Consider the following 25,216-nt stretch of genomic DNA (forward strand, 5'->3'; position numbering starts at 1 on the left):
AGGGCAGCACACTGTTAGTGCATTTTCTTCTTGTCATCTGCATATACCAACTGAAAGCGAGCTGCTTATGTACAGACCTGGCTTTAGGCAAGCTAGAAACAGTTACCTGGTGTTAGGGCACAACTAATGCTCGTTACAAGAAAGTAGGATAGTTGGTGGGCTTTTTTGCAGGTCGCAAAGGCTTAGAAAGTGTTTTTTTCCTTAGATGCGTAATTGGTTGAAAGCATTCTGGGATTCACCTTTGTCCCTCATTCCCTTAGCATCAAAAAAATAGAAGTTTGAGCTGGATTTAGTGGACCACCCTTTTCATACACTTGATGCTCAGAATTGACTTTCTGCCCAAACACAGTGGCATTTAGGATCAAGGGCTTTTGCTTTCGTCAACAGCAAAGGACATTGGCAGAGACCTGTCAGAACTGTGCTAGCATATGTCACTTCATTGCTTTCAGTCCTTTGAGTGTGGGCTTTTAGCTTCCTGATGATTGACATGCTTTGGTTTGATTTAAATTGTTGGGCTCAACACAGAAATTACTGTGTGGGAATGGAAGTGTCTGTGGCAGGCAGGAAGTCAGACAAGGGGAACTACTCTTCTTAAATGTCATAAAAATAATGACTCAGATTCAACATCTTAGTCAGGTAGCCTAGTCTCTAGTGCCAGCAGTTCCTGTAGGGATAACAGTCAGTAATTCTGGAAAAGGCAAGAGAATGGTATAATCTGCCATGGCAAGTTTTTAACTGTTCCTTCTTTACAAAGTGTCATTGATCTACAGTAGTGAAACACAACTGAGCCTTGAAATTTTGTTTGCAAAAATAATGAATGTTCGAGGAAACAAAAGAAAAGGGAACAAAAGATGTGTGTGTTTTACAACAACCGGAAGTAAGCCAAAGTCATTACTTTGTGAAAATAGTAGGGTTTGCTGTAAATAACTTAGCTAGAATGTAAATAACTAACGTGAGAATTAGGACAAAAGAGCTGGTTATAGGGGACCATAGAGGAAGTAGCCACCACTTAAGTCATGTGTGTTGGATAACCTGCCACTTCAGCCGAGTTCCCTCAGAAAGAGTGTACCTGGGAGCAGCACAGGGAGGATTTGATCTCAGGGTATTTATAAACTACGGCTAGAAGTTCAGTAAATGGGGTGAAAAGGCATAGTCCAGGGCATCAATGAAATAATAATAGTAGTAATAATAATAATAATAATAGGAGTGGGTTGTTTTTGAGAGGGGAAAAAAAGCCTTAAAATTGTTGCATCTGAGGAAAAATAAAAGACAATGTATTCAATGCAGAACTCTTCTGCAGTTGGCTGCAGTGGTCTTCTGTGTACCAATCTTCTAGTTCAAAAGGAGTTTCAGTTCTCTCTGTGTCTGTCTGTTTTTGCACCGCCGCCTCCCATTCCTGGAGACAGCATTACACCCTGAGGGACAGCTGGAAAGATTTGTGCCAGAAGTGTTTGTGAAAACAATGTTATTGTTGGAGTCATGTTTGTATAAATCAATTGGAAAGAAGAGTTAAAGTTTATACACTTTTAATGACATGTTCTTCTGAAACATCAATTTAAATAAGGAATATCCCTCCCAAAAGGATGTTTTTCATTCCTGCCTTTTGTGACTCTTTTTTTAACCAAGTTTTCGCCACCCTCTATGTCCCTTTGAGTGGCTGATGACCTTAGAGCAGGGTATTGCCTCCTTTTCTCCTTAAGTCTGAGGGGAAGGGGTAGGGTTGTGTCAAGGCAGACACTTGAAGTGAAAGAGTGTTTTCTCTTTGAACAAAGGAGCTGAATGAAACCATGTGAGAAGTGCCGTGACATTCACATAATACGTCAATAACTCTTACTTTGTTATCAACATAGAATTGTAACGCTCATTCATGGAAAAAAAAATAGGGAATTTGTGAAGGAGAGAAGTTTCCATGGTACCTAGGCACAGTAATTTCACTGAACCTGGTTGTGTGAGCTACAGTTTCTGTAAATGTAAATCTCAAGGTTGGGATTCTGTCAGATTCTCCCGTATCTTGAGCTCAGGCCACAGCCTGTGCCATCTTGTATGCAGATGGCTTCTGGAATCAGAAAAGGTTGAGGAACTCAATGTCTCGAGACTTCAGTCCTGTGTAAGATTGGGTGATTGGAAATTCCTGTGATGAGTTACAGGAAAAAGAGTAGGTGCAGCGTAAGTGCAGCTGCATAACTCCGGTGTCAGGGGGAGGGTAGAGAGGAAGGGGGGGAGTTAATCTTGGTTTTTTTTAAATCCTCTTAAACCTCTGGGGAGACTTGGTGGTGCTAACAGCAGAGAAATGGAAGAGTAGAGGGGACTTTGCCAACATTGGTCGCAGCAGTTGGAGAATTTCAGTTTGCTCCACTCTGGCCCTCTGTGAACACAGAGGATGCATATGAGGTTAGAAACACTGCATGTAGAAACATAAAAAATGAGAGTATCATTCCAATGAGAGTATACCTGTCTAGAAGGTAAAATACCTCAGTTTCAGGATTATTTATATCTGGTTTTGGCCTTCTCAGGGGGGCAGTTGCCATGTATCTGAGCAGAATCTTGAAAGCACTTAAATGCTGAAGGTTCGTTGGTTTGGGGGGTTTTTTTGAAAGTGCTGGGATGATTGATTGGTATTAGGGAGACTTCTGGGGGCAGCGTTCCTGCTGTAATACGTGAGCTGTGTTTGTGAGAGCCGTTTGAACTTTCCACATTCCCTTTAAATAAAGCTCACAGCGTGTGGTTATGCAGCGGATTAATAGTAACAGCAGTGGGCTAACAGAGGATTAAAACTGTCTTAGCATATGAGAACATCAGTGATAAAATGCATCTGGTATGAAGTCTCCAAAGATTTATGGGATTGTATGTAAATAGTAAATATGTTTCTATGGTGTTTATCTTGTGTTCTGGTTGTGACTGCTGGGCTGTTTTCAGAATTTTTGTTCCTGGGTGCCATGAAGTTAATGATGTTTTCAGAGAGGCGGTTATGCGAAGAAGTTTTGTGTGGGATCTACACAGCCTTGACACATTTCTACGGTGTGTTTTGTTGGCAAGGTTTTATAACAGTGGAGAGTTTCATGCTTTGCAGAGTGAAAAGCAGCAAGCTGGTTACACTCTGTACTAGCGCAGCTCTGTTTCATCACGGATTAATGTGTCTCACCTTTTTTCCTGCAGGGATTTGGTAGGCTAGGGAAAGGATTATGAAAGGAAATATGGTAATGTAGTTCAAACTACATTGGAAGTTCAGAAATACTCTGAAACATTTACTCCAGGCTGCAGTGTTTAGTTCAAGCTATTGAAATCCTGCCTGTGAAGGAAAGCACTGCTAAGTTACAATCAGCCACAAACAGAAAATCACTTAGTGCCTTCAAGGGATAAGTGACAGATGGATAAGTAATTTTAAAACATGTGGGGCAAGGGTATTTTAATAGATCTGTCTAGTAAGTAATAAGGTGATAAAGAATTAGAAATTACTTCTGTTCACAGGTTAAGGCAACTTAAACTAAATAATTTTGGTATCCGTGACCAAGCATGCAGAGGTCATCAAGGCTTTATATTTTCTCATGCAATTATACAAAGTCTTGGGCTCCTATAAGGTCTGTTACAAGTTAAGACCATATTCTTTTATCTAATCTTCAAATCTGTTTCTTCCAGAATAAGTTTGAAGCTTTTTGTTTGTAGTGTCGTCACAGGGACACCAACCAAAACCGTACAGTCTTTCAGTGTTAGATACTCCTTTTACATTTGTACAAGCGTGTTCCATCTAGATAGTGGAATGGAAGAGGGAAACCTCAAAATCACCTGTGGTGATACAGAGTATTTTAAGACTTGCTGTGGAATCACGTAAATACATCCAGTTGCTCTGTTTTTATGAATTGCATTGAATAAATTGTTCTAAGGGACTACCAACTTGTGACTTGTTTATACTAGTTTTTCATTTATTGCTATTCTTTATAGATATAAAAATAGGGAAACATAAAAAGGATGTTCCATAGGCGTGCATCATGTCTTCTGTAATGTGTATAACTTAAAAGTTTTAACTTATAAGGTAGTCACTACTTTTTAAATATTAAATTCCTCTTGTGAACTAAATAATTGGGATACAGTTGGCTGATGACTAGGAGAATGTATGTAGCTAAAATACTGCCTTTAATTGAGTTTTCACATCTTATTTTTCTTCTCAAAATTTGCAGTTGGTGTCTTTTCAACTAATACATCTTTTGTGTTAGTTTATAGATTGTGTCATATGTATTTTGTATACTCATGATAATATTTCCAAGATGTTTTTCCTCATTGTGGTCCTCCCCAAATTTAAAAAAAAAAGGCAAACCGACTTTGGTCTTTTTCTGTACTTCTGGAGGATTTGATTTTCCAGTGTGTGCACAGGCAGTTCTTCTCCCTTGAAGTTAAACTGTATTTGCTGTTTATCTCCTCATAAGATTGGGTTTTGTCATCTTGGTTCAGCATCATTATTTCCAGAAAAGCCAATCATACTGCATGCTTAGAGATGATGCTTTGAGAAACAGTTTGCATGCTTGCATGCAAACACATCCTAGTATAAAACAAGAAGGAAAAAGGGAAACTAGAGGAGTGTACAGAATTGGTTTTAAGTTTATTAAGAAGGTTGCTATGTGTGTTTCTGATGGGTGCTAACAACTCCAGTCTGGCCTCAGTTACTGAGGTACCCGTAGCTCCGCAGAGAGTACAGCACATCTCATAGGGCTCTAATTTGGGTGGAGGCCGAGACCTGACTTGTATTTGCCCTGCAGTCATGCTAGTTCAAATGCAGTCATGATTTAAATAGTGATATAATTTGTGATATAATTAAATAGTGATATAATAGTGATACTGTTTCCGCTGTACACTGGCCAAGTGATTCCTGTAAGAGGTTAATTCTGGTTTAGTACACAGTATGGTATTTTACCATAGGGATAAGGTACATCTTATGTAAAGCAGTTGTTTGAGAAAGTCTTAAGCAAAGCAAAAAGAAAGACTTTGCTGGAAAGCTGTGTTGACTGCCTTATATAATGACTTTTTCTTCCCCTTGATTTGTAAATCTTTTTAACCTGTGTCAAAAGTCAGCTCTGGCAGAGGGGGGCTGAGCAGAAATCCAAGTAAAATGAAGGTGTGAGGGTTTTTGTTTTCATTTTGCTTTCTCTATACTTTTTTGTGCTTATGCTTCTGGCCCTATGAGCAAATCACAACTAAAGCCTCCCACAAACCCCACAAAATTGAGAAAGTTTTCAGATCTACAAGATTTGCTTATTATTGCCAATTGAGTACGGATCCTCTGGGGTATGCTTAAGTGAAAGTTACATGGCAACTGTAGTTTAATAGCTCATATCCTGATGAGATTCCAGTTCTAGTGGTAAACTAGACTAGTTGCAGTCCGGCTGTGGTGGGAAAATGCCCACAGCTAATGTAGACCCAGGACAGTCAAATAGCATTGTTACAGTATTCTTCAGTGTAAGTCTTAAGATCTATGTCTTTTTAATCTCTGTTCCATTCCTTTTCTTTTCAAACAAAATCTGCGTATTACAGGCAAAAGCAGCAAATTAACAATTTGCATCAGAAGATAAGGGAGAATGAATTACGAGCTCAACATGCAAGACTGAGCCATCTTGTGAACTGCGAAGAACCTTACATGACTAATTTGCAGGTAGAATGGATATTTTTCTTTCAGCAAAGCTTTCCATTGCCCAGTAACTGACACCCAAAATCATGTTCACAACTTACTGCAGGCCAAAATGTGGAGCTTTTTTGATTGATGATGGTCGTGTAGTTGTACAGCCATAAATTGTATGGTGGAGAATACTCCTCTGAGTGTTGTAATTTGCCTTTCGCAGAAACCTAAGTTACGTTAACATTTTGTACATACTTGTTTTGAAATCTGATGAAAAGGGGGTAAGAATGAGGGATTGTGACACTGTACGAATAAGGGTTTAACAGAGTGCATGTAGTGCAGTTATACAGGAAGATATTAGGAGATAAAGTAGTTTGATAGGAGAATTATCTAAAAACAACTGATGAAAGGTTTTCTGGAGAGGAGAAGGAGGTACTACCCAAAGGAGTGCTTAGGCTGTGTCGATAGACTAGGCAGAAGAGATGTGAGAAGTTCAAACAGACTGGTGGAATGACTTTGCACGAGACTCCTAAAAAGGATATGGATTAGTACTTCTAGGGAGCACTTACTTTGTGAGGGGGTATGTGTGGTGGTATTTTGGGCATACCTGTCCTATTTTTTATCTAACTAGCACAAATAACAGAAAGTGTAAAGCATTTTTCATGGTTTGCATAGGCTAACCATGAAATGCAGATTTGAGGACTGTGGCTGCTGCCCTGTTTTAGTACACACATTCCATCTCCAGACCTTGGCATATCCAGAAGGCAGTGCAAAAAGAGAATGTTAGAGGCAGGTATGAAGAGAAATATCTTTTTGTCCCCATTTTATTACCATATCTTTTTCTGTCAAAAACACTGCACCAGTATCTCAGGTAGCATGCTTCAGCATGACATTAATTATGTCCTTGGAGTAACACAGCTGTGCATCAGGTGAGAATCTGGTTTGTGTGAGACAGGAGAGAAATTCCCCTGAAGCCTCGGTGTGAAGTTAGGTACTCAGAAACTTTTTCAGTTATCTAGGGATGGATAGACTTCAGTTATCTAGGAATGGATAGGCTTCAGTTATCTAGGAATGGATAGGCTTTTGGTGCTTTCAGAAGTTCTTTATAAAATGCTTTAAAATTCTGTCAAGATAAAGGTTTATGAAGGGGGGAAAAATTACTGCAGAAACTGAAATTTTAGTGTACGTATCTTAGTATACCATAGTAGACTTCGAGTAAAGCAGCAGATACATTCATCTTTCATAATTCAAAGAGTTCAAAAGTTTATAATGTATTAGGATTTCTGTTTGATTTGCGTGTCTTCTATAAGATTAGCTTACAAAGGCAAATCTCCTTTAATGGAGGTTTTAATCTCTTTTAATGCTTTGCTGAAGGAATGTTACTAGTTAAAAATACTGTCTGTGTAACTTCTTTAAAGATACCGATTTATGTTACTAGAAGAATCTTGAAACTGAAAGCCTAATGGGATGCATCTCCTTTTTTATCCCACATGCAGCTGATTTCCATTTTGTCCGTGTCTGTCTGTGGGCGGTGGAGGTGGAAGAGTAATTTTGAACTGCAGGAAATGGGAATGGGGGAGGGGTTTGGTATACAGGGCAGAAGGTAGGAGGCCTGCCTCCTGATTGTAGCTGTAGCCTCAGGTTTGGCCCTGCACTGTTCTGCACCTCAGGTGTGATAGCTCTAGGGTTTGACTAGTATTAATGTTCTGCTTTCGAGGGATCTTGAGTTTGGAGCATCTTTCACTTTAATATATTCGCAGCCATGTTATAGAGTGTTTTTCTTCCTAGGGGATGAGATGATAATGCAATGGCAGTGATTTGTTTCGAAAACACGTTTTGTTTGGATTTTCAGGGGGTTCATTTGGGAAAAAGTCATCTCTTCCATAAATCTGAGAGGGAAGGTGGCTCCACAATGTTCATTTGCATGTGTTGTGAATGTAAATGTGGCCAGATTCTTTTTTTTTTTCCCCTTAATTTTTGCTCCAGATTCCTGAAATACACGCTGTTACCACATGCTTCAATGTTTGAAAATCAAACCCCACCCTTCCTGGCAGTGGGAAAAAAATGCAGGACTGTGTTCTGCTGTGCTGCTCAATTATACGGTGGTATGTGTGTGTTCATTTGTATGATTATTTTCTTTCTTTTCGCAAGCAACCACAGTATGAGAGCACACCACTGCAGCCTCACGTTTCAGAAAGATCAGCATCCTACCTTGAGGAGCTTGAGCGAAAGTTTGCAGCATCTGGGAATACAGAATTACAACTCAGTGAATTTATAAAACTAATTTCAAACAAATCCAGTGAGGACAAAAGGAAGATGGAGGAGAAAGTAAGTGTCTTTCATGTTCCAAATTTCCTTTTGTTAGAGCACTGTTAAAGCAAGATGTGTTTTGTTTTGCTAGAAAGCATCTTAGTATGTGCGTTGCTGAGCTATTTTCAAATGGTAGATAGATAAACTATCTGTGATCAAAAAAATTGATAGATGGTGATGGCAGGTGTTGGCAATGGATAAATCTGAGCTTGTAGTGAATGCATCCTAAAAAGCGATACAAGATGAAATAGCAATCATGACGACTGTTTTAACCAAGTATCAGTTAAACTTACTTTAAAGAAAAGCTGCTCAGCTCTAAGAATTCATGTAGCTTAAAGTGTAATTACAGTAAATAAAGTATTGTTTAAAAATATAGAAAGTGTGAAAATGAAATCCCTATTTTTAACATGGTTTGTAGATGTGGCCCTCATGATTTGAGATGCACTTAACAACCTCTATGTGCCTACTCAGCAGGAGTGATTCTCTCGTTGCTTTGCTAGGATACACAGAGTAGACTTTAGTGTCATAGAAGGAAGGGGCTTAAATAGCTGTGTTCCTGGAACTCTCTTGACAAGGGGTTTTTTTTTGGAGGCTGAAGCAGTATCGAGTGGAAGTTTTGAGTGTCTTGACAACCTGCCTTTATTGCAAGCAACAATGTGCTATTGACCAAGTGGTTCCATTTAGCGGTTTAGGAATACGTTGTCACTGTTGCTTTCTCTTCTTTCCTCACTGGGCCTTACTACTGGGCTTGTATTTGTATTAATGTAGGTGCCAGGGGTAGGAGCAATGAAGTGGCATCTAACACACAGCAGTGTGTGTATGGAGGAGGAAGTTAAAACAAACAAACAAAACAACAAAATCCAAAGCTTGTTTTCCCCTCAGCAGAGTCAGCAAGAGCAAAAAACGAGTTAAAAAAAACCAAACACATTTTTTCATCTCAGGTAGCAGAAGGTGGAAAGAGTTCTAGGGGTGACACTGGGGATTTAGAGAGGGTGGGAGGAATCCAAAGCAAACACGGTAGCTATTAGAAGGAAAGAGGTTGCAGGTGAGGAAATTCCCTATGCTGTATATGCAGGACAAGAAAATTTTGAAACCATGTAATCTTTGTCATACAAGTACTGGAGTATTCTGACTGGTCAGCTTGTCATCCTTAGTGGTATGTGAGAAACAGAAAGAAGGGATTCACTTAGCTAACTGTCAGACCCCTGGCAATTCCTACCATTCAACACTGGCTTACATTTGCATATTTGTATCACTGCCTTAAGTTCAGTTTTGAGATCTTGATAAAATAAAAGATAGAAAGATTCCTGGCCTTCTGGCAGTCCTGAGTTTTGTGCCCCATCTAGAAGGCTGTCTCTGGAAAAAATTTCCAGATATTATTGACTTAAACTTTTCAGTAGGCTGTGTTAGTGAGCTCTGACATTGACAGTGTCATACATTTGTTTCTCAGTGAGATGGATGTCTGAAGCGCTGAAAAAAAAGTACATTTAGCATTTACTCCAGTGACAAGTGTTTTGTTATCTGTGAATTACTACACCTTAGTCAAGCAATAAAGATACTGTTTCTCATTAAATTTCATTATGACTGGAAAACACTCTTTTCTCGCCTGCCTTTCCACTTTTTTGCCTTGGGTAATAAAGCAAAGTAAGTACCAGGAATGCAGGCAAAGATAACACAACATAAAAAATCTTTTGCAGGCTGGTGGACAATTAAGATTTATGTAGAAAAGGTGTTAAAAAAGCCACTGTTCTGATGTCCTCTGATGTAATTGTCAGACTGCATTGAAGTCAGGTTTTTGGCTCCAGTTCTCGTTGGGTAAAGTTCTTGGTCCCTGTGTTTTAATTTGTTTTCCTAGGCCAGAGGAAGAGGATGGACTACAATATTTCCTGACCATTTGTTACATATGAACATCTCCATTGGTGAAAAAATTAAGACTATTTTAATTATTGAATTGTTTGTGTTTTCGGTTCACAAGGCAGGTGGAATGTTCTGGAGAGAGATGAAGCAGCTGTGGTTTGAAGTTACGTGTGCATCTGTGACTTGGAGCTGCTGCAGCTAATCATTGTTTGGTTTTGTTTTCTGTAGTAATCAACCCTTTCATGCAGCTGAGAGTATAATTCTTGAAGAATGACCAGCCTCTGCTTCCAAAACAGGTTTATTTTTCGCTGTAATCTTAAAACATGTACTCTTTCTTTCTTTTAGCTTAAAACTAGAGACCGATACATTAATAGCCTGAAAAAAAAATGCCAGAAAGAGTCTGAGCAAAACAAAGAAAAACAGAGACGAATCGAAACCTTAGAAAAATACCTGGCGGACCTACCAACTCTGGATGATATAGAAGGGCAAACTAAACAGGTAAAGGAAGTTTGGTTTACATTTTAAAAATACAAGTAAGCTGCCTAATATATGTTGTCAAATATTTACCTTTTTAACATGTTTTTCCCTCTGTTTAGGAAGAGAGGTATTTCAATGATTTAGAAAGCACCTGTAGCTATTAGGGTTTCTCATACTCAGAAATGGGCCCAAGATTATACAGAAGGTAACTGCAAGGCTGTGGCCTGCTGCAAGGCGTTCTGCTAATGTGGCATTGTGTCTGACTAATGTAACCTGTGTTAGCTGCAAATTCTAGAAGAGAAGAACAAGCAACTTCAAGAAACAACGACTGAGCTAGAAAAGAAGCTTGGAGAGGCCCGATCACAGTGCAGAGAGAGGGAATTGCAGCTGGTATGTCAGAAGAAAAAAGAAAAAGAGCTGGTCACAACAGTACAGAGGTATGAACAGCTGCTTGGGCTGTGCCTGGAAACAAGTGTGCTTTCCCACCTGATGTCCAGATCTAATGTTATTTGCACTCTTAATCTATTACAATGCTAGTGATTTTTCATTAAATAAATTGCTATGCAGCATGACAATGTAACGCGATAGAAAATACAACAAGATTTTTGTTTGTGTCAAGTTGCAAGTAATACCACAGAGAAGAGTCTGCCTAAGACACTCTTCACTACCTTTCTTTAAAGATATGGGACACCACTGCAGTGGCATCCCTGCTGTCAGATAGAGGATAGAATAAACATGTGCAGCAAAGGGGTATTGTATAGGAGCTGTCAGCACTCCTATTTGATAATTAATCCTATCACGAGCTGTGGAAAAGCTCCCTGGAAATAGCTGACAGGTGTGTCAGGGAAGGGTCAAAGATTTAAATAAATTGTAGCTGTTTCTTACCTTTTTGCTGAGGATGGGGGTGTTTACAGGGAGATTCAGCTGTAGCTAATCTGCTGCCATTGAACTTGCATAAACTGAAGAAATGGGACAGATATTCATGAGAAGATTCCATATGAGGCATGGAGACATTTAGATAATTTTAAACATTTACTTTTTTGAAGGGGGAAGCAAGGGGAAGTCACTTTTAGTAATTTATGTGGATGTTACTACAGTTCACCGTCCCTCCATTGGTTAAAGGTGCATGCCGCAGGAGTCTGAAAGTGTTTCCATGATGAAAGGCAAGCTGGTTGGGACACCTTGCCAGCCAAATGGTTGACACGTTGTTTCCCTCTTACCAATGAAAGGCCTTTTTTCTTCATGCCTTCATAATCTAGAGAGGGATCATTTTGTCTTTTCTGAAAGCCAACAAATAGTTGAAGTGGCCTCTGGTTTCTAAATTAAACAGCAAGATAAACACTAATAAAATGTGTTTCTTTTCTGAGACAAGCTGAGCAGGCAAAGGCTGTAGCTACACCTAGGAGTTTGAGTTCAACTACAGAGGGTCTGAAGATCATACCCTTGTGTGGGAGCAGCTGGCAAGAGTGGCTTTATGCTCCCCCCATAAAAGTCACAGGGGGCTTGAAGCATAGGCCACCAGTAGTCAGTGCAGCCTCTCATTCTAGACTCCACTTTGAGTTGTGTCTGCCCCGTTAAAAGAGTCTGATTTTAAAGCACCTGTAAGTTTGGGAGGTTTGAAGACTCCTCTGATCTATGCTGGTGCTGTCTGCCTCCCAAAGTAGCATGGAGCAGCTGTGAAAACCACCAAGTTTCTTTGCTCCTGTCTGCCTTCTCTCCCTACGCTAAACTGCTGGAGCTGTGCCTATTGGGAGATGTAGCACAGAATCTGGCCCATAAAACCATTCCTGCATGAGTCTATTCCTGACAGTGGCACAGACGCTTCAGTAGTTGAGGATTTTTCAATCATTCATCCACTGTTGGTTTGCTCTTCCGTAAGTCTGCATTCTGCTAGGTACGGTTTAATAGTTCTGGTTGGAAGATGGTGCAACTTTCTAATTTTTCACTAGAGCACACAGCTTTCCTCGTTTCTGTCAGCACACTTAATTTTTCTTTCATATTGAATGACAGCTTACAACAGAAAGTAGAAAAATGCCTGGAAGATGGTATTCGCCTTCCCATGTTGGACACAAAACAGCTTCAGAGTGAGAATGAATGTCTCAAAGAGAAGAATGAGAAAGCCAGTAAGGTTAGTCTGCAAATGATCTGTTGCTGGCATCTTTAACCTTGAGTTCCACATTTTTTTTTTTTTTATTTATTTTTTTTTTACTTTAGAAATAAGTATCTCACTAAAGAATTACACATCTGTTGCTAATTCAGATTTCTTTTCAATATCTGTTTCTGTTCAGTACATTTATTTTGCATGAATTTCCTGTTCTGTCAGAGTTAAACTCTCTGTCTTGTCATTTACACTTTCAGATACTCCATTAAAATCTGTGGCTACACATCTGTAAGCTGATTTAAACTAAACAAAAAAAACCAAAAAACAAAGGTATTTGAAGATATTCCAGCCTTTTACATTGCTCACTTTTATATTCTAGGTCATAGACAACCAACAAAACCAGATAGCTGGACTGATTTTAGACATGCAGGTAAGGAACAGCGTATATATATTCTGTCGTTTACTCTTGTACATTTTCAGTTCATAAAGTAACATTACTGAAGTGTGAATTTCATCCATTTATCTTCCCAGATAGGAGGCAAAGGTAGAAATTCCAAGAACTTAATCTTATGGCCTGTAATTGACGTGTGTTTTCTTGCAGGCTCATAATGTGGTAGTCATTGATGTTTGTGTGGTTTAGCACTTCACTGCTACTCACGATAAAGTGAAAAACTGTTGCTATGTAGTATCCTTATTCTGCTGGTCTAGTGGATGTTGTATCAGAACTGCCTGTTTCAAGTGTGAGAACTGTGTCTGTAAGAAACATTGAAGCCTCTTATCCAGCTTTGGGGTTCAGATGATCATCCAAAGTACAAAAGGTGATATGGAGTAGGAGCTTCACAGCTGAGACCCTTAATAGAGACAGGTACCTTTCTAAACTGTACCACTTCGCATTACACATCATCTAAGAAGGTCCCTGTTCAGCTGGTTTCTGACGTATCACTCACTCAGATATCTTAACTCCCTTGGCGGATCTTGGGTACCTAGGTTGGAGCCAAGGATTTTTCAAAACAGCAGAGGTTGTCAGCTAGGAGTCAGTTGCAGCTCTGTGGATCAGATTAACACATCGGGCTCCTGAGACTTCAAAGTCACTTAGTGACCAGTGTTTGTTGTGGAGAAAAAGAAACATTATACAGGTTATAGGGAAGAAGGTTTGACTTGGTTTAGAAAAAGCTGAGCATTTGAAAAAACAAACATCTGTTTTCAGCAAATACTGAAGCCAAATTCAGTAAATTCTAGTTTCTGCATACTTCTAGATTGGCGTTTGTCTCCACATTTTTATTTCCTTGCCTTCCAGGGAGAGTTACAGGGTTGTCCCTTGAGAATGAAGAACGTGCTCCTGCTTTGGCTCTGTGTAGGTTAGCTTTGGAAGAACAACAAAATGATAGTAAACAATCAGCTGAATGCCTGCTCCTTCCAAAGCGGAAAGGAGCGTTCTGTGGAGCTATTATCCAAATAATGAAGAGACCCAAAACTGCTTGCATAACGCTCGCTAAGTGAACATGCTTTTTTGTTTGCACACTGAAGCCAAGTTTGCTTATTCGTAGCTGTTGAAAGTAAGTTGTCTTCCACAATTAAATTGCTTCCATTCTCTACCATGCAGGTAAATAGCAGGCCTGATTCCTATAGACAATCATATTTTTGTTTGATGAAATTAGTGTATTAAATACATTTGTAGAGAAGTCGTAGGGGAATTCAAGTTGCAGCATAACATACATCAGTTAACTGAAAAGCAAAATAGATCATTTAAGCTTCTCTAGGTTTGAAGAAGACAATTTACCTAGATGTTTTCTTGGAGATGTTTTCATGGAGAAGCCTGTTACATGGAAAAATTAAGATTATTGATCTATAAATTATGGGTATATGTTGTGCTTAGAAGAAATATGCACAACTTGCATAAATGTATTATCACCAATCTAATTTTTTTCCTATTTCCTAACCTTTCTGATCTTTTTCTCACCATCACCTTCATCTTGTGAGACTAGTGATCTCTGTGCACATTTATACAGTTGGCGGTTTTGTGTGCTTAGTCTGAAGTGACTTCGGGGAGCTGAGACTAGGAAATGCTGAGTAGTTGTGACAGTCTGTGAATAGAGTAGTGTTCTGTTCCCCAGGACTTTCTTTTACTTTTCCTCTTCTGAGGTATTTTGTGTAAGGACAGAAAATAAGATTTGAAAATGATGTTAGCCCTCAAATTACTTGTAGGCAACAGCAGCTTCTTTGTATCCTTGATCTCCCTGGCCTTCCACATTTATTCCTTGGGAAGCATTGAAAATTAGGTCATTAGAAACTGAAATCCCGGATCAGCAGAGAGGTACAATTTATCTTCAGCTCAGATCTCATTTTATTCCCTGTTGTCTTCTGCCATATTATAAACTTACGCTTGAGAATGTCAGTTCATTGTTTTTAACTTGCAAGCTGAAAACAAATTCTGTTTCAGACAGCAGTGTATGAAGCAACGCTAGTTTCTATTTGCTCATAATTGTGGCTGCATATATACGACATCTTCAGAAAAAGAAAAATTATAGATTGCAGTGGTGTTTAAAAAACCCCTGTATTTACATGATTAATTTGAATATCGCAAAATTAACATTTTTTGGTACAAAATAAAAGACAGTAGAAGTAAGTCAGATTATGTGATGTCTGTGTTACCCAAAGTACATCTGTCAATCCTGTCAGACACAATAAACCCAAACTGTGCGAGGCTGGGAGTAACACCACCAAACTGTAACTTTGGAAAGCATATGGAAAAATAAGGGGTGAAGTACGGAGGGCTCATAAGCAACTGAGCAACTGGGAAATCACAGCACTGTGGGCTCAGCCAGGCTAGTTAAGCACATGTGCTTTTTCTGAGCCTTAAGATTAGGGTAGCAGAGAATGGTAGATGCTACGTCTATCTTTTAGAGACAAACACTGATTTCCACTTAAACAGTGCAGCTCATGAGCTGAACATGTGCACATAATTTGGAATACTCTATTTGGGTTTGGAGTAGTTTGCACCTCATGTAAATTTAATGGCAGATATAGTTCTGAAAATACGCTGGAGAGGGTAATATTTCTGAACCTGTCTGCCCCACCACCTTCCCATCCTCAGGAAGGCTGCACAGTCAAACCTATAATGTCTGGTGTTGACATGAACATGAAATGTGTAAGTGCTAGTACTAAGGCATGTATTGTAACTGGGGCTCTGGGTGTCCCTGAACGTGCTCTTCATCAAAGACTATTAAAATTTGAAGATACTTGGAAGCTGGGAGGGTGTTTTGGGCACCTGTGTTGCCCTGTTCTCCTTCCTAAGCATTCGCTGCCACAGACAGAGCTAGAGGGACCTTCAGTCTGACCCAGTATGGCCATTTTTCTCAGTAGATGTTTTTAAAAGACTAAGGAAGACTGTTCAACAGGTTCTGCAGGTTCTGCTCGTCTGCAAGGACAACAAAGGAAATGCCTGAAGTAGAGCTACTTCCTGCCCTCTCCCTGTCCAGGGTGTTTCCTTTGACGTGATTCTGGGCCTTCTTTCTTCCTCCCCTTCCTCCCGCTGGAGTGTGAAGCTGTGCTTTCTCACACAGCTTATCTTTAGGATGCACATTACTTCAGCTCTTCCTTTTGAGGGGCGCGGTGTGGGTGAACTAAGAAACAGGTCAAATGTGTGGAAATGGTTTTTGAAAACAAGTAGTCGTTTCTGGCTTCTGCCTGCTCATTCGTATTACTTACATGAAAATAAAGGGGTGGGGGTTAGTGCGTATTAAATGTGTATATTTTAGCACTGTTGTCATACCCATTGCAAAACTGGAAAAGAAAGAACTGCTTCTTCTCGCTGCTTGTGCAATGAAGCAATGAATTCATTGGGAAATTCTGTCAAGGCTGCACACCTCCCATGAGTGGCAAGGCCATGAAAAACTCTACATTGGCCCTGCCTTGCCTCTTGACAGTACTAATAGTTCTTACAGCTGGCAAATCAATTACATGTCTTCTCATCCACTCTGTAAGCCACAAACATGGTAAATAACAGGTCTGTATGTAGACAATACAGTCCCCAGTACTGGTACCTGAAAGTTCTGTTCTTTACACATCTTAGGAACAACTCCCACAAGAATAAATTTGGTGTATTTTCCAAAGCTAAGTAGTTCTCGTAAGACCCCTGAACCAGCATACCTTGACAGTTTGTTGTAGTTCTGTCAAGTGGGGAGCTTGGGGGGTTTTCTGTCTTTGATTAAAGTTACAGAGTCATGGTGCAGCAATTTAAACATACTTTTTACTAAAGAGTGACTTTGATCTTTCTATAGCATTTTATTTAAGCTACCATATAGAATTCCGTGTGGGAGAGCTGTCTGCTTTGAAAGAATTTTTAGTATTATTCCTACAGAGATTCAAGGGAAAAAAAAAAAGCATTCTTCTGGTACAGCATCATTCCATAAATTGAGAGCCATTGGTTTATGAAATGCTCCTTTTCCTCCCCTCATTGTGGTCTACGGTTTCACTCTTCAGAAGGTTACAGTGAAAACTGTGCCAAGGTGTGCACTGTTGTTTCCAGTGCTTCAGCTGTATTTTGAGTGTGATGGGATTGGATTTGCATCTTATAACTGAGATTGGGCGACAGGTTTTACATATCAATGTGCTGAGCTAGAGATGGAGAGGACACTTTATATGCACTGTGCTAGCACAGCATTGGATTTGTGAGTAATAACATTAACAACAAAAGAGGATTTTTTTCTTCATGAAAGCTAAAAACATCTCTCTGTTTTAAAGCCTGAGGAGTTTATGTAGTCACTATTCGTTGTTATTAGTATTCAGATAAAATGGTTTGACTGTTCCTTTTTCTGAATTTTGCCAGATGACCTTGAAAGACATACCTATTGATCTAAAAGCCACTAGTGAAATAAATATGAGTGCTTTAAACAACAGACACCTGTGGCCATGCTGAATTCACCCCCCAAAAAAAATCCACTTTGGAAATACCTCATGATTTCTCAGTTTCAGCTCTCTAGGTGAAAACTGGGATTGGCAGCAGCGGATTCCATGTTGCAGCAGTTGTTCATTTGTTGCTGCTTGTGACTGGTCTGGAAATCAGTCGTGGAAAGCTCCAATACTTAAGTACAACAGCATCCTAGAAATTTGCTGTTTACATTACTTGAATAGTAATTATTGTATCTGTTAAAAATGACACTATAAACTACAAATAAGTTACTTTCTTGTCTACAGTTGTTTTTTCAGCACAGTAGGGTTGTATATAGACTGCTCCATTTTATCTTGTATGTGAATGGTTTTAAAGAGGTTGCTGCTGTGTATCAGCTGTCAAAGGCTTTCTTAGCTGTATAGAAGGTGAAGTGAATTCTGTGTTACAAAAGGTTGGAGGAAGTCCTGCCATAGTCTTTGTTGAAAGGAGAGGCCAAAAAAAAATCTCCAGTTACCAACTTGGAATTGCACAATGAAGCTTAGCTGTCATTAATCTGCTATTTATTTCAAGTGAAATTTTTTTGTTAGAATAAACAATATTGCAGGGTTTTATTAGACTTCATGCATTCCATATTAGAGTAAGGTTTTGCACACACACAGTTTTCTTGTTTCTAAGCAGATACTGCTTATTTAAAGGGTTTCATTGATACTTGGAATAGCTGTGTTAGTCTACAGAGATATGTCAGAGTCCATCTGACTATTACAAGGTGCAACATGATAGAAAATAAAAAAATAAAAATTAATACAAAACAATAAATAAATGAAACTTAGAAACTTACTAAGGATGCATTTTTTTGTCAGTGCTAATATAAAGTATGAAAATTTAAAATCATTACCTGTGTTTTGATTCATTTTAGTCTATGCAAGAGAAGCTTTTGCAAGAAAAGCTGATTGTTCAGAAGATGACAAATGAGCTTGAAGAAAAAGAAAGGAATATAGAGCAGTTAAATAAAACTCTCTCTGAAGTAAGTAAAAACTCCAGTAACCCAACCTCCGACCACAGCAGCTGGGAAGTACCTTATAGAATGGTTATAAAATGGTAGGGCTTCATAAGCTTAATTACATGCTTAACTGTGCTGCCACGTCTACCATGCAGACATATAATCTTTGCAACCTCAAGAAGTGAGAATTTCAAGGGTGAAGGCCACTAGGCAATAGTAACACGGAATAGCCATGTAAAAGCTGTCCATCTGCCATTCTTTGGGGGGGTACAGAAATATGGATTACATGCATGGAAATTAAATATTTTTAATTATTTTTTGTGTGGTTTGAAACAGGAAACTTACACTGCAGACTAACTTTCCCCTTTTTCCCATTTACTTTTCATGAAGAACCAAAGACTGATGGAAGAGAATGCCTGCCTGAAGGAGCAGATGCGGCAGATCGAGCAGTCCAGGCAGCCAGTATCTGAGAAGATGCCTATCGCAGACCAGTTGTTCAAGGAAATGTCCAGTTGCTTGTTTGACTTGAAAGCACTGTGCAGTATTCTTACCCAGAGAGCGCAGGGCAAGGAGCCTAACCTTTCCTTACTGCTGGGAATCAGATGTAAGTGATGTTGTCATTCCAATGCTTAATAGCGTTTTGACACAGAAGAAAGTTTAGCTGATAGTGCTTGAACTTGCCAGCTGGACAGTCCCTTTAACGCAACTGAAGCAGTTGTGTGTGAACCGTATGCCTGGAGCACTCTGGAAAAGCTGGGCTTATGAGGCACCTGGGTCATTAAATGCATATGACTACAGAGGTCCTTGCCAAGTCAGGAGAGCTGGTAGCTGGCTCTTCATATGGCCCGCTCATGGATGTGTTCAACCCCCTAGAAAAGAGTGGTGTGTAGGAAGGTGTCCTTCCCTCCCTCCTGAGACACACTGCGGTCACCTTGAGGGTTAATGGGTGCTTTTCTGTCAAATGTGTTCTGCTCTATAAACTCATTATGAGCCAGGTGAAGCATAAGGAGGCCTGTTGTGGCTCTGGCGTGTGGGGGTGGGGGGTTCAAAGCCCTTGGGGTCAAGTGGTAGGAATATACATCTACTGTTGGAACATGTTCATGTCTAGTTTGGGATAGGGGTGTCTGTGTGTGTTAGATAAGTTTAGTGCCAGGCAACTTCATCTCCAGTACTATTAATGGCACGCCTTGTCTTTAGCACTTACTAAGCTGTTAATCAAGGAAATGAGAAGCACTCCCTAAAGCCAGTCAGACAAAGCTTCAGCATAGGGACTTTGTTGGGTCTTTTCTTTTAACATGCTTAATAGACATTTACATGGTATTAACCTGAACATATCATATTCTATCGTTTCTGAATGTTAATTAGAATTAATCAGATGGTCCAGTTCAGCAGTGAGTCTTTCAGCAAGGTAGAAATGTAAAAATACAGTGTCCTTTGCAGCAAGAGCTACTACATACCACATAGACTCACTCATCTGCACTGTAACCCCCTAAAGTACTGGCGAGTGCAGCATAAACCCATCTCAAAGTCTGTGAAGCCATTGTCAGCCAGCAGGATGAATAGTTTGCAGCATATCTGTAGTACTGTCATCATCTTACATGGCCTCATTTCCCAAGCCCTCCTATTCCTGTTTTCTGACTGGCCATAGTAACCTCCAATATCTCTATGAAATGTCAGTTCTACCCATTTTTTTCACTGCTTTTGAGATCCATCAGACTTCAGAAAAGTGTGTCTTTCAGAGGAGCACTGATGGGCTCCAAATTGACTTTTAAGTTTACACAGTACCACATTTTGTTGGCTTTTCATCATACTAAAGCCCGATTTGTTGTGATGTAATTAAAGTGACCTACCCCTTATTTCAAAGGGGACTGCCTATTTGAAGCGTTCACAGAGTGCAGTTACTAGAGCTTTAACCTTGGGTGTTGTTTCTTGTAGCACTGAGCTGTTCAGCTGAAGAGAATGAAAATTACCACAGCACAGAAACCCTTTCAAAGAAGCTCTTGGACGTTTGTCAGTTACGAAAAGATATTGATGAATTAAGGACTATAATGTCGGACCGTTATGCTCAGGATATGGGGGACAATTGCATCACTCAATGACAACATTTCATCTAGTAGCAAATGACTTATTAAATGCTGCTGTGTCACAGGTCTTTGCATTTCTATTAAGGAGCCATATCGGAAGACTGCAAATAACGCCGCATGTGCATCTCTGAGGACTGTGCATATTTAATCTCCAGAGTCTGCTGGGGAGGGGAGAGTCATTGTTTGAACAGAGTGGTACAAACTACAAGAAATCTTTTCTCCAAACTACTGAATGTAGGAACAAGCTGTGAAGAATGATTCAGTTGGACGCTCTGTTTCTTTCATTAGGGTTTATTTTATTAGTTCACCTAGTTTCTGGAATCAGAGCATCAAAACAGCCCTGCTGCTGCTACTCTCAGTCCTTTCCTTCATCAAAGGTTTGTATGGCATTATCTGTGTTCTGAAATTAGAGCAGGGTATCAAAGGACCTGTAGCTGTACGTGGGGAAGCCAGAGTCTTCTGCAGCTGCACTTCACTCTAGGAATTGCAATTGGAACAATCTTGGAGCACTACAAAATGCAGTTGCTCTTCAAGTTGTGTAAAAAATTTGATATAGGGAAGATGTTGGTTTTAGTAATGGATGTTCAGCTGGTTTGTCCAAAAGCAGAAGAAAACCGAGTTTTAACTCCTTTATGCAAGTGAAGTCCATAAAATATAGTGCTTTCAAATTGTTTTAACCACTTTCACGTTGCTGTAAGAAGTTTCAATAACGTGAAGTCTTTGACAAACCCAGAGAAGCTGGAAGGCATGAAACTGCAGCATAGTACGTGGCTGTTGGGGGAAAAAAACCGACTATACTTCAATGTTTGTACCATACTTATTTTTCCCTTAGGTCATCTCCATTTTAAAATGTGGGTGGTCTGTGTTCCATCCCTGAAGGCCTCTGAGGTGGTTGTGAACCACCTCAAACCATTTTTTACCACGGCTACAAAACAGGTGTTTGGCACTTGGTAAAATTAGGGCTCAGGACAGAATGTTCCCACTTAGCAGTATTAAGTACTCTGTTATCTGAGTACTGCAAAATTTTCCACATTGTTTGAGAATTCTTTATTTCTCCATTTACGTAGGAAGCAATTACATTTAAAAAATTAAGATCATGTTCCGTAGTTTATTCAGTGAGTGTCACTTGGCAGTGCTGTTTCACTCCTCTGAGACAGATGACATTAATGCTTCTGATTCCCTGGAACATTACTGCAAGTTAGCTGCACAGTTATGCATGGTGTAAAATAGTATTTAACTGAAGGAAACAAAAACCTGCAAAGAGCAAAACCACTCTCAGATCGCACTGTATATCAGCATCAGCTACGTATGTGGTATTAAAGTTTCAAGTGACTAAGGTTCAAGTCAATCAACTGATCCATAGTGTGGATAACGGCAGAAATCTCATAGAAAGCTTAGCAATTAGAACCAAGAAAATTCTAGGGCAACATTTTTATGGCAAAAGTGTTAGTATCTTCAGTTTTCTGATTATATTTGTGTTAATAGAAAAAAAAAAAGGTATAGCGGTGTAGACCGACTACCAGTTTTAACTTGGTGATGTTTTGCTTTCTGTTCATCGTTAAACAGTTACTGTTAATGTTGTTTTTATAATTTAGTGATTTAATTATTTTTTTTTAGCTATATGGACTTATTTATTTGACAGTTTTCTCTATCCTGAACCTACACATGGACTAATTTGTGAAAAAACATAGTGTTGTTATTTATATTATTGCTACATGGTATTTTCAGATAGATTAATGTGACTGGTTCAGCTCCTGTGAGCAGTAAATAGCATCTACATGAAATCTCAAGTGGAATTGCCTAGTGTACCTACTTCAAGGTAAAAGAAACCAAGGCCATTTTAGTTTAAATTTCTATGCTCTTTCTGTAGGTTTGAAGGTGTGCTTTTATACTAGTGCAAAACTGAAAACAAGGATCTTTGCACAAATGGGCTTGCGCAGTTTCCTGTGCCTCTAACAGTACTAGCTTTTGTGACTAGGGCCTCGGCTCGTTACTTTGGTGTAGTTCATTGGTGGTGGTGGCCCTGCAGTGAAGTAATAGTCTCCAGTTCATGGTATCTGTCTCATATCAGAATTCAACAATAGCATTTCAGAGAATAAACTAGAAGTATTAGGGAGAGAGGCAACACCCAAGTTGCATGTTACTGTTTCCTTACATGGAAACGTTGTACCTATAAAAATTAACAAGCAACATATTTTTCTAAATTTGGTGGAAATAACAAGGAGTTTAACAGAGCAATTAGGGAGGAGCAGGAGACTTTTTGTCTCCCTTTGAACTATTAAGCTGGTAACTTGGCTGGTGTGCCTCCACTGTCCCTCCTGTTACATGGTGATACTGTGCTACAGAGTTGAGGTCAGTGATTTTAGATTTGCAAAGCACTTCAGGAGCTTTTATGCTCTTCAAGTATTAGTGGAAAGTCCCTCAGGAAGGAGGAGCCATTTTAGTTGTAATACTTTGATTGCAGTGCTCTAATCTTGCACTGTAATATTTTTATTATGGACCCTGTAATATTTAGGTTGACTTTAAAGCACTTGATTTTAAAGAACCCTGAGTTTATCTGCCTCAGTCAAATTAAAGTAGGGAGATAAATGATGGATGTATGAGCCAAAGATGCAGACTACCAATTGACTGTCTACAGTGATCCACTATTTTCCTTTGATTTCTTAAAATTTGGCCTGTTGTAGTAGTAGTAATTATTATATCTGCATCAGTTTATGGATGCCTCTAAATGGAATAAGCTTTGTCTAAGATATGCATGATTGTTTAATTGGTTAAAATGTAGTGTGTGTGTGGTCTCATTCAGCATATTTAATACAGAGTTGATTAACGAATGTTAACATTGGAATTGCTTAGATTTAGTCATGACAACTTTTTGCTGTAGCTATTAGACAATCTCAAGGGCTGAAAACCAACTGCTCATGAATGGATACTGTACCGTTCTGGCTGCCAGCAAATTTGTACAGTAATGTTCTGTATAGTTTCAGATTGAATTTATACAATCCTTTAGAAGATATTTACAGTAACTACTGTATTTGAGAATGTATTTTGAAAAAGACTTGGAAAGTAACTGTCTTCGGACAAGCTATAGGTGATGCTATGTATTTACGGTATAGAAGTAATGCAGCTCAGTTGTGTAAATGTGATTTAGGTTGCTCACCCCTGCTCTGCAGCTTTGTAGTGTGATAGTTGTGTGAAATTGTGGAGATTGCTGTAACCATGCACTCGGGCTCCAGCATTCGAAACTGCCGGTGGCCATGAAGCCATTACAAGAGCTGAAATTTCGTCCATTACACTTACAAAGGGTTCCTTCCTTTGCCCTTGCTGCCCGCCTTTCATTTCAAATGGAGGGGGGGAGGGTTGACGTTTCTCTTGCAGTGTAAGAGCACAAGGAAAGAAAGCAAACCCCTTCTTCTGTGACCTGCTGTCCTAGCATGGGCCGCGATGGCACGCTGCAGTCACTCTGCATGGGAGTAATTTGCTCCAGTTTTCCTTGTCCTTATCAATGATGTTACACAGGTCGAGTTGGAGCTATAATTGGGCTCTTCTCATTGATGTGAGAAGTTCTGTCGTGAGGGGGGAGAACATCATCTGAACTAATCTGCATTCTTAGACTGCAAACAAATCAATGGTTGTTATCTAAAGAGATGACTTATTCTGGTAGCTCATTAGCAATATTAATTCACAGCTGCATACCTTTGTGCCTTTTTTTGCCTGAAGTAAGTGTATATTCCCCTTGAACTTTAAAGAGGTTATTAGGATGCTGATGACTGCACCTTGTTTTCTTCTTACCTGCCGATATTTTGTTCATAAGTTTTTGTAGTAGAACTCTCGCATGATGTCTAGAAACAGAAGTACTTAAACTAGGTACTAGGTGTACACTTTGAATGTTAGGCTGGTTGTAGTATGCAGCGTGAGCAGGAAACTCCAACCGTAATGTGTTCGTTTTGTGTATATAAATTGCAGTATATCATTAGTTCAGTGGGGAGGAGTGTCTGGAGCTATCTTTTAAAAGCACAGCTGACATATGTACTGGATCAGTCCCTGAAGACTGGTAGTTTTGTAAATTGGGTTCAATTTATGAACCGCTCAGAATACCTCATATGTAAATAGAGTTGTCATGACTTAATCACAATGTGTTCATTGTAAAAAGTAAAGGAGCCACTGGCTGGCTCAGCTTTAGGCTTGTTGTTCTTGCCTCTTTTTGTAATTTTTTTTAAAGTAGGGTTTACAGCTAGAATTTTGAATGCCAAAGTTCTATTTATTAAATAATAATAAAAGTTTTCATTGTTAATGACTGGTATTTTTCCACTGGAATTTGTTTGTTGATGTTTGGGATTTGTATCCACAGAGCAAAAATAAATTTTGTTACAAAATTGATTTCTTCATGGTTCTCATTTGTCCAATAGCTGGCATGTGACAGAAGTGACCAAAGCTGGACTAAGGGCAGGAGATAAGAAAATAATCATGAAAAATCTTCAAGAAGTCTTGGTAGCAAAACTATTATTTCAGTGTAGTTAAAGGGTTTTGGAGCAGAGGTCCCTTGTGAAGTCCCTGGTGCCTTTATAGGGAGTTGCACCTGTTATCCTTTTCGGATGCTGATTGAAGATGTTACAGGTAGGACTTTTTAAAAGACTAATTTGGCAAAAAAATAGTAAGTAGAAGTGTTATGATAGCAAAGTTGCTGAAAGATTCATCAGCTTTGGAATAACATGTGGTAGCCCCAAAGCCAGTCACACAGGTCAAGAAATAAAATCGGATGGTGAATTGAAACCAGCAGTGGACCTGGTACCAGGAAGAAAACTGGTGATCAGAAAGGACATGCGTTTTTAATTATTGCTTTTCAGTTTAGAAAGCACAAATGGATGGCTGGTCAGACTGAGCAGTAGCGAAG

General features: G+C 39.3%; 1 protein-coding gene across 1 annotated transcript in view; it reads left to right on the forward strand.

Annotated features, from left to right (window-relative positions):
• CEP85L (centrosomal protein 85 like) overlaps positions 1-24,698 on the forward strand; it is a 113,154-nt gene extending 88,456 nt beyond the window's left edge. Inside the window, exons 5-13 of the mRNA XM_030489908.1 lie at positions 5,524-5,641; positions 7,757-7,933; positions 10,118-10,270; positions 10,532-10,686; positions 12,260-12,377; positions 12,730-12,780; positions 18,158-18,265; positions 18,632-18,845; positions 20,177-24,698. Of these exons, the coding sequence (XP_030345768.1) occupies positions 5,524-5,641; positions 7,757-7,933; positions 10,118-10,270; positions 10,532-10,686; positions 12,260-12,377; positions 12,730-12,780; positions 18,158-18,265; positions 18,632-18,845; positions 20,177-20,340 (1,258 nt within the window). The 3' untranslated portion in view covers positions 20,341-24,698. The remainder of the gene's footprint in view (positions 1-5,523; positions 5,642-7,756; positions 7,934-10,117; positions 10,271-10,531; positions 10,687-12,259; positions 12,378-12,729; positions 12,781-18,157; positions 18,266-18,631; positions 18,846-20,176) is intronic.
• The last annotated feature ends 518 nt before the right edge of the window (positions 24,699-25,216 follow it).

The sequence above is a fragment of the Strigops habroptila genome, chromosome 6, assembly GCF_004027225.2.
Source record: "Strigops habroptila isolate Jane chromosome 6, bStrHab1.2.pri, whole genome shotgun sequence".
In the NCBI taxonomy this organism is placed as follows: Eukaryota; Metazoa; Chordata; class Aves; order Psittaciformes; family Psittacidae; genus Strigops; species Strigops habroptila.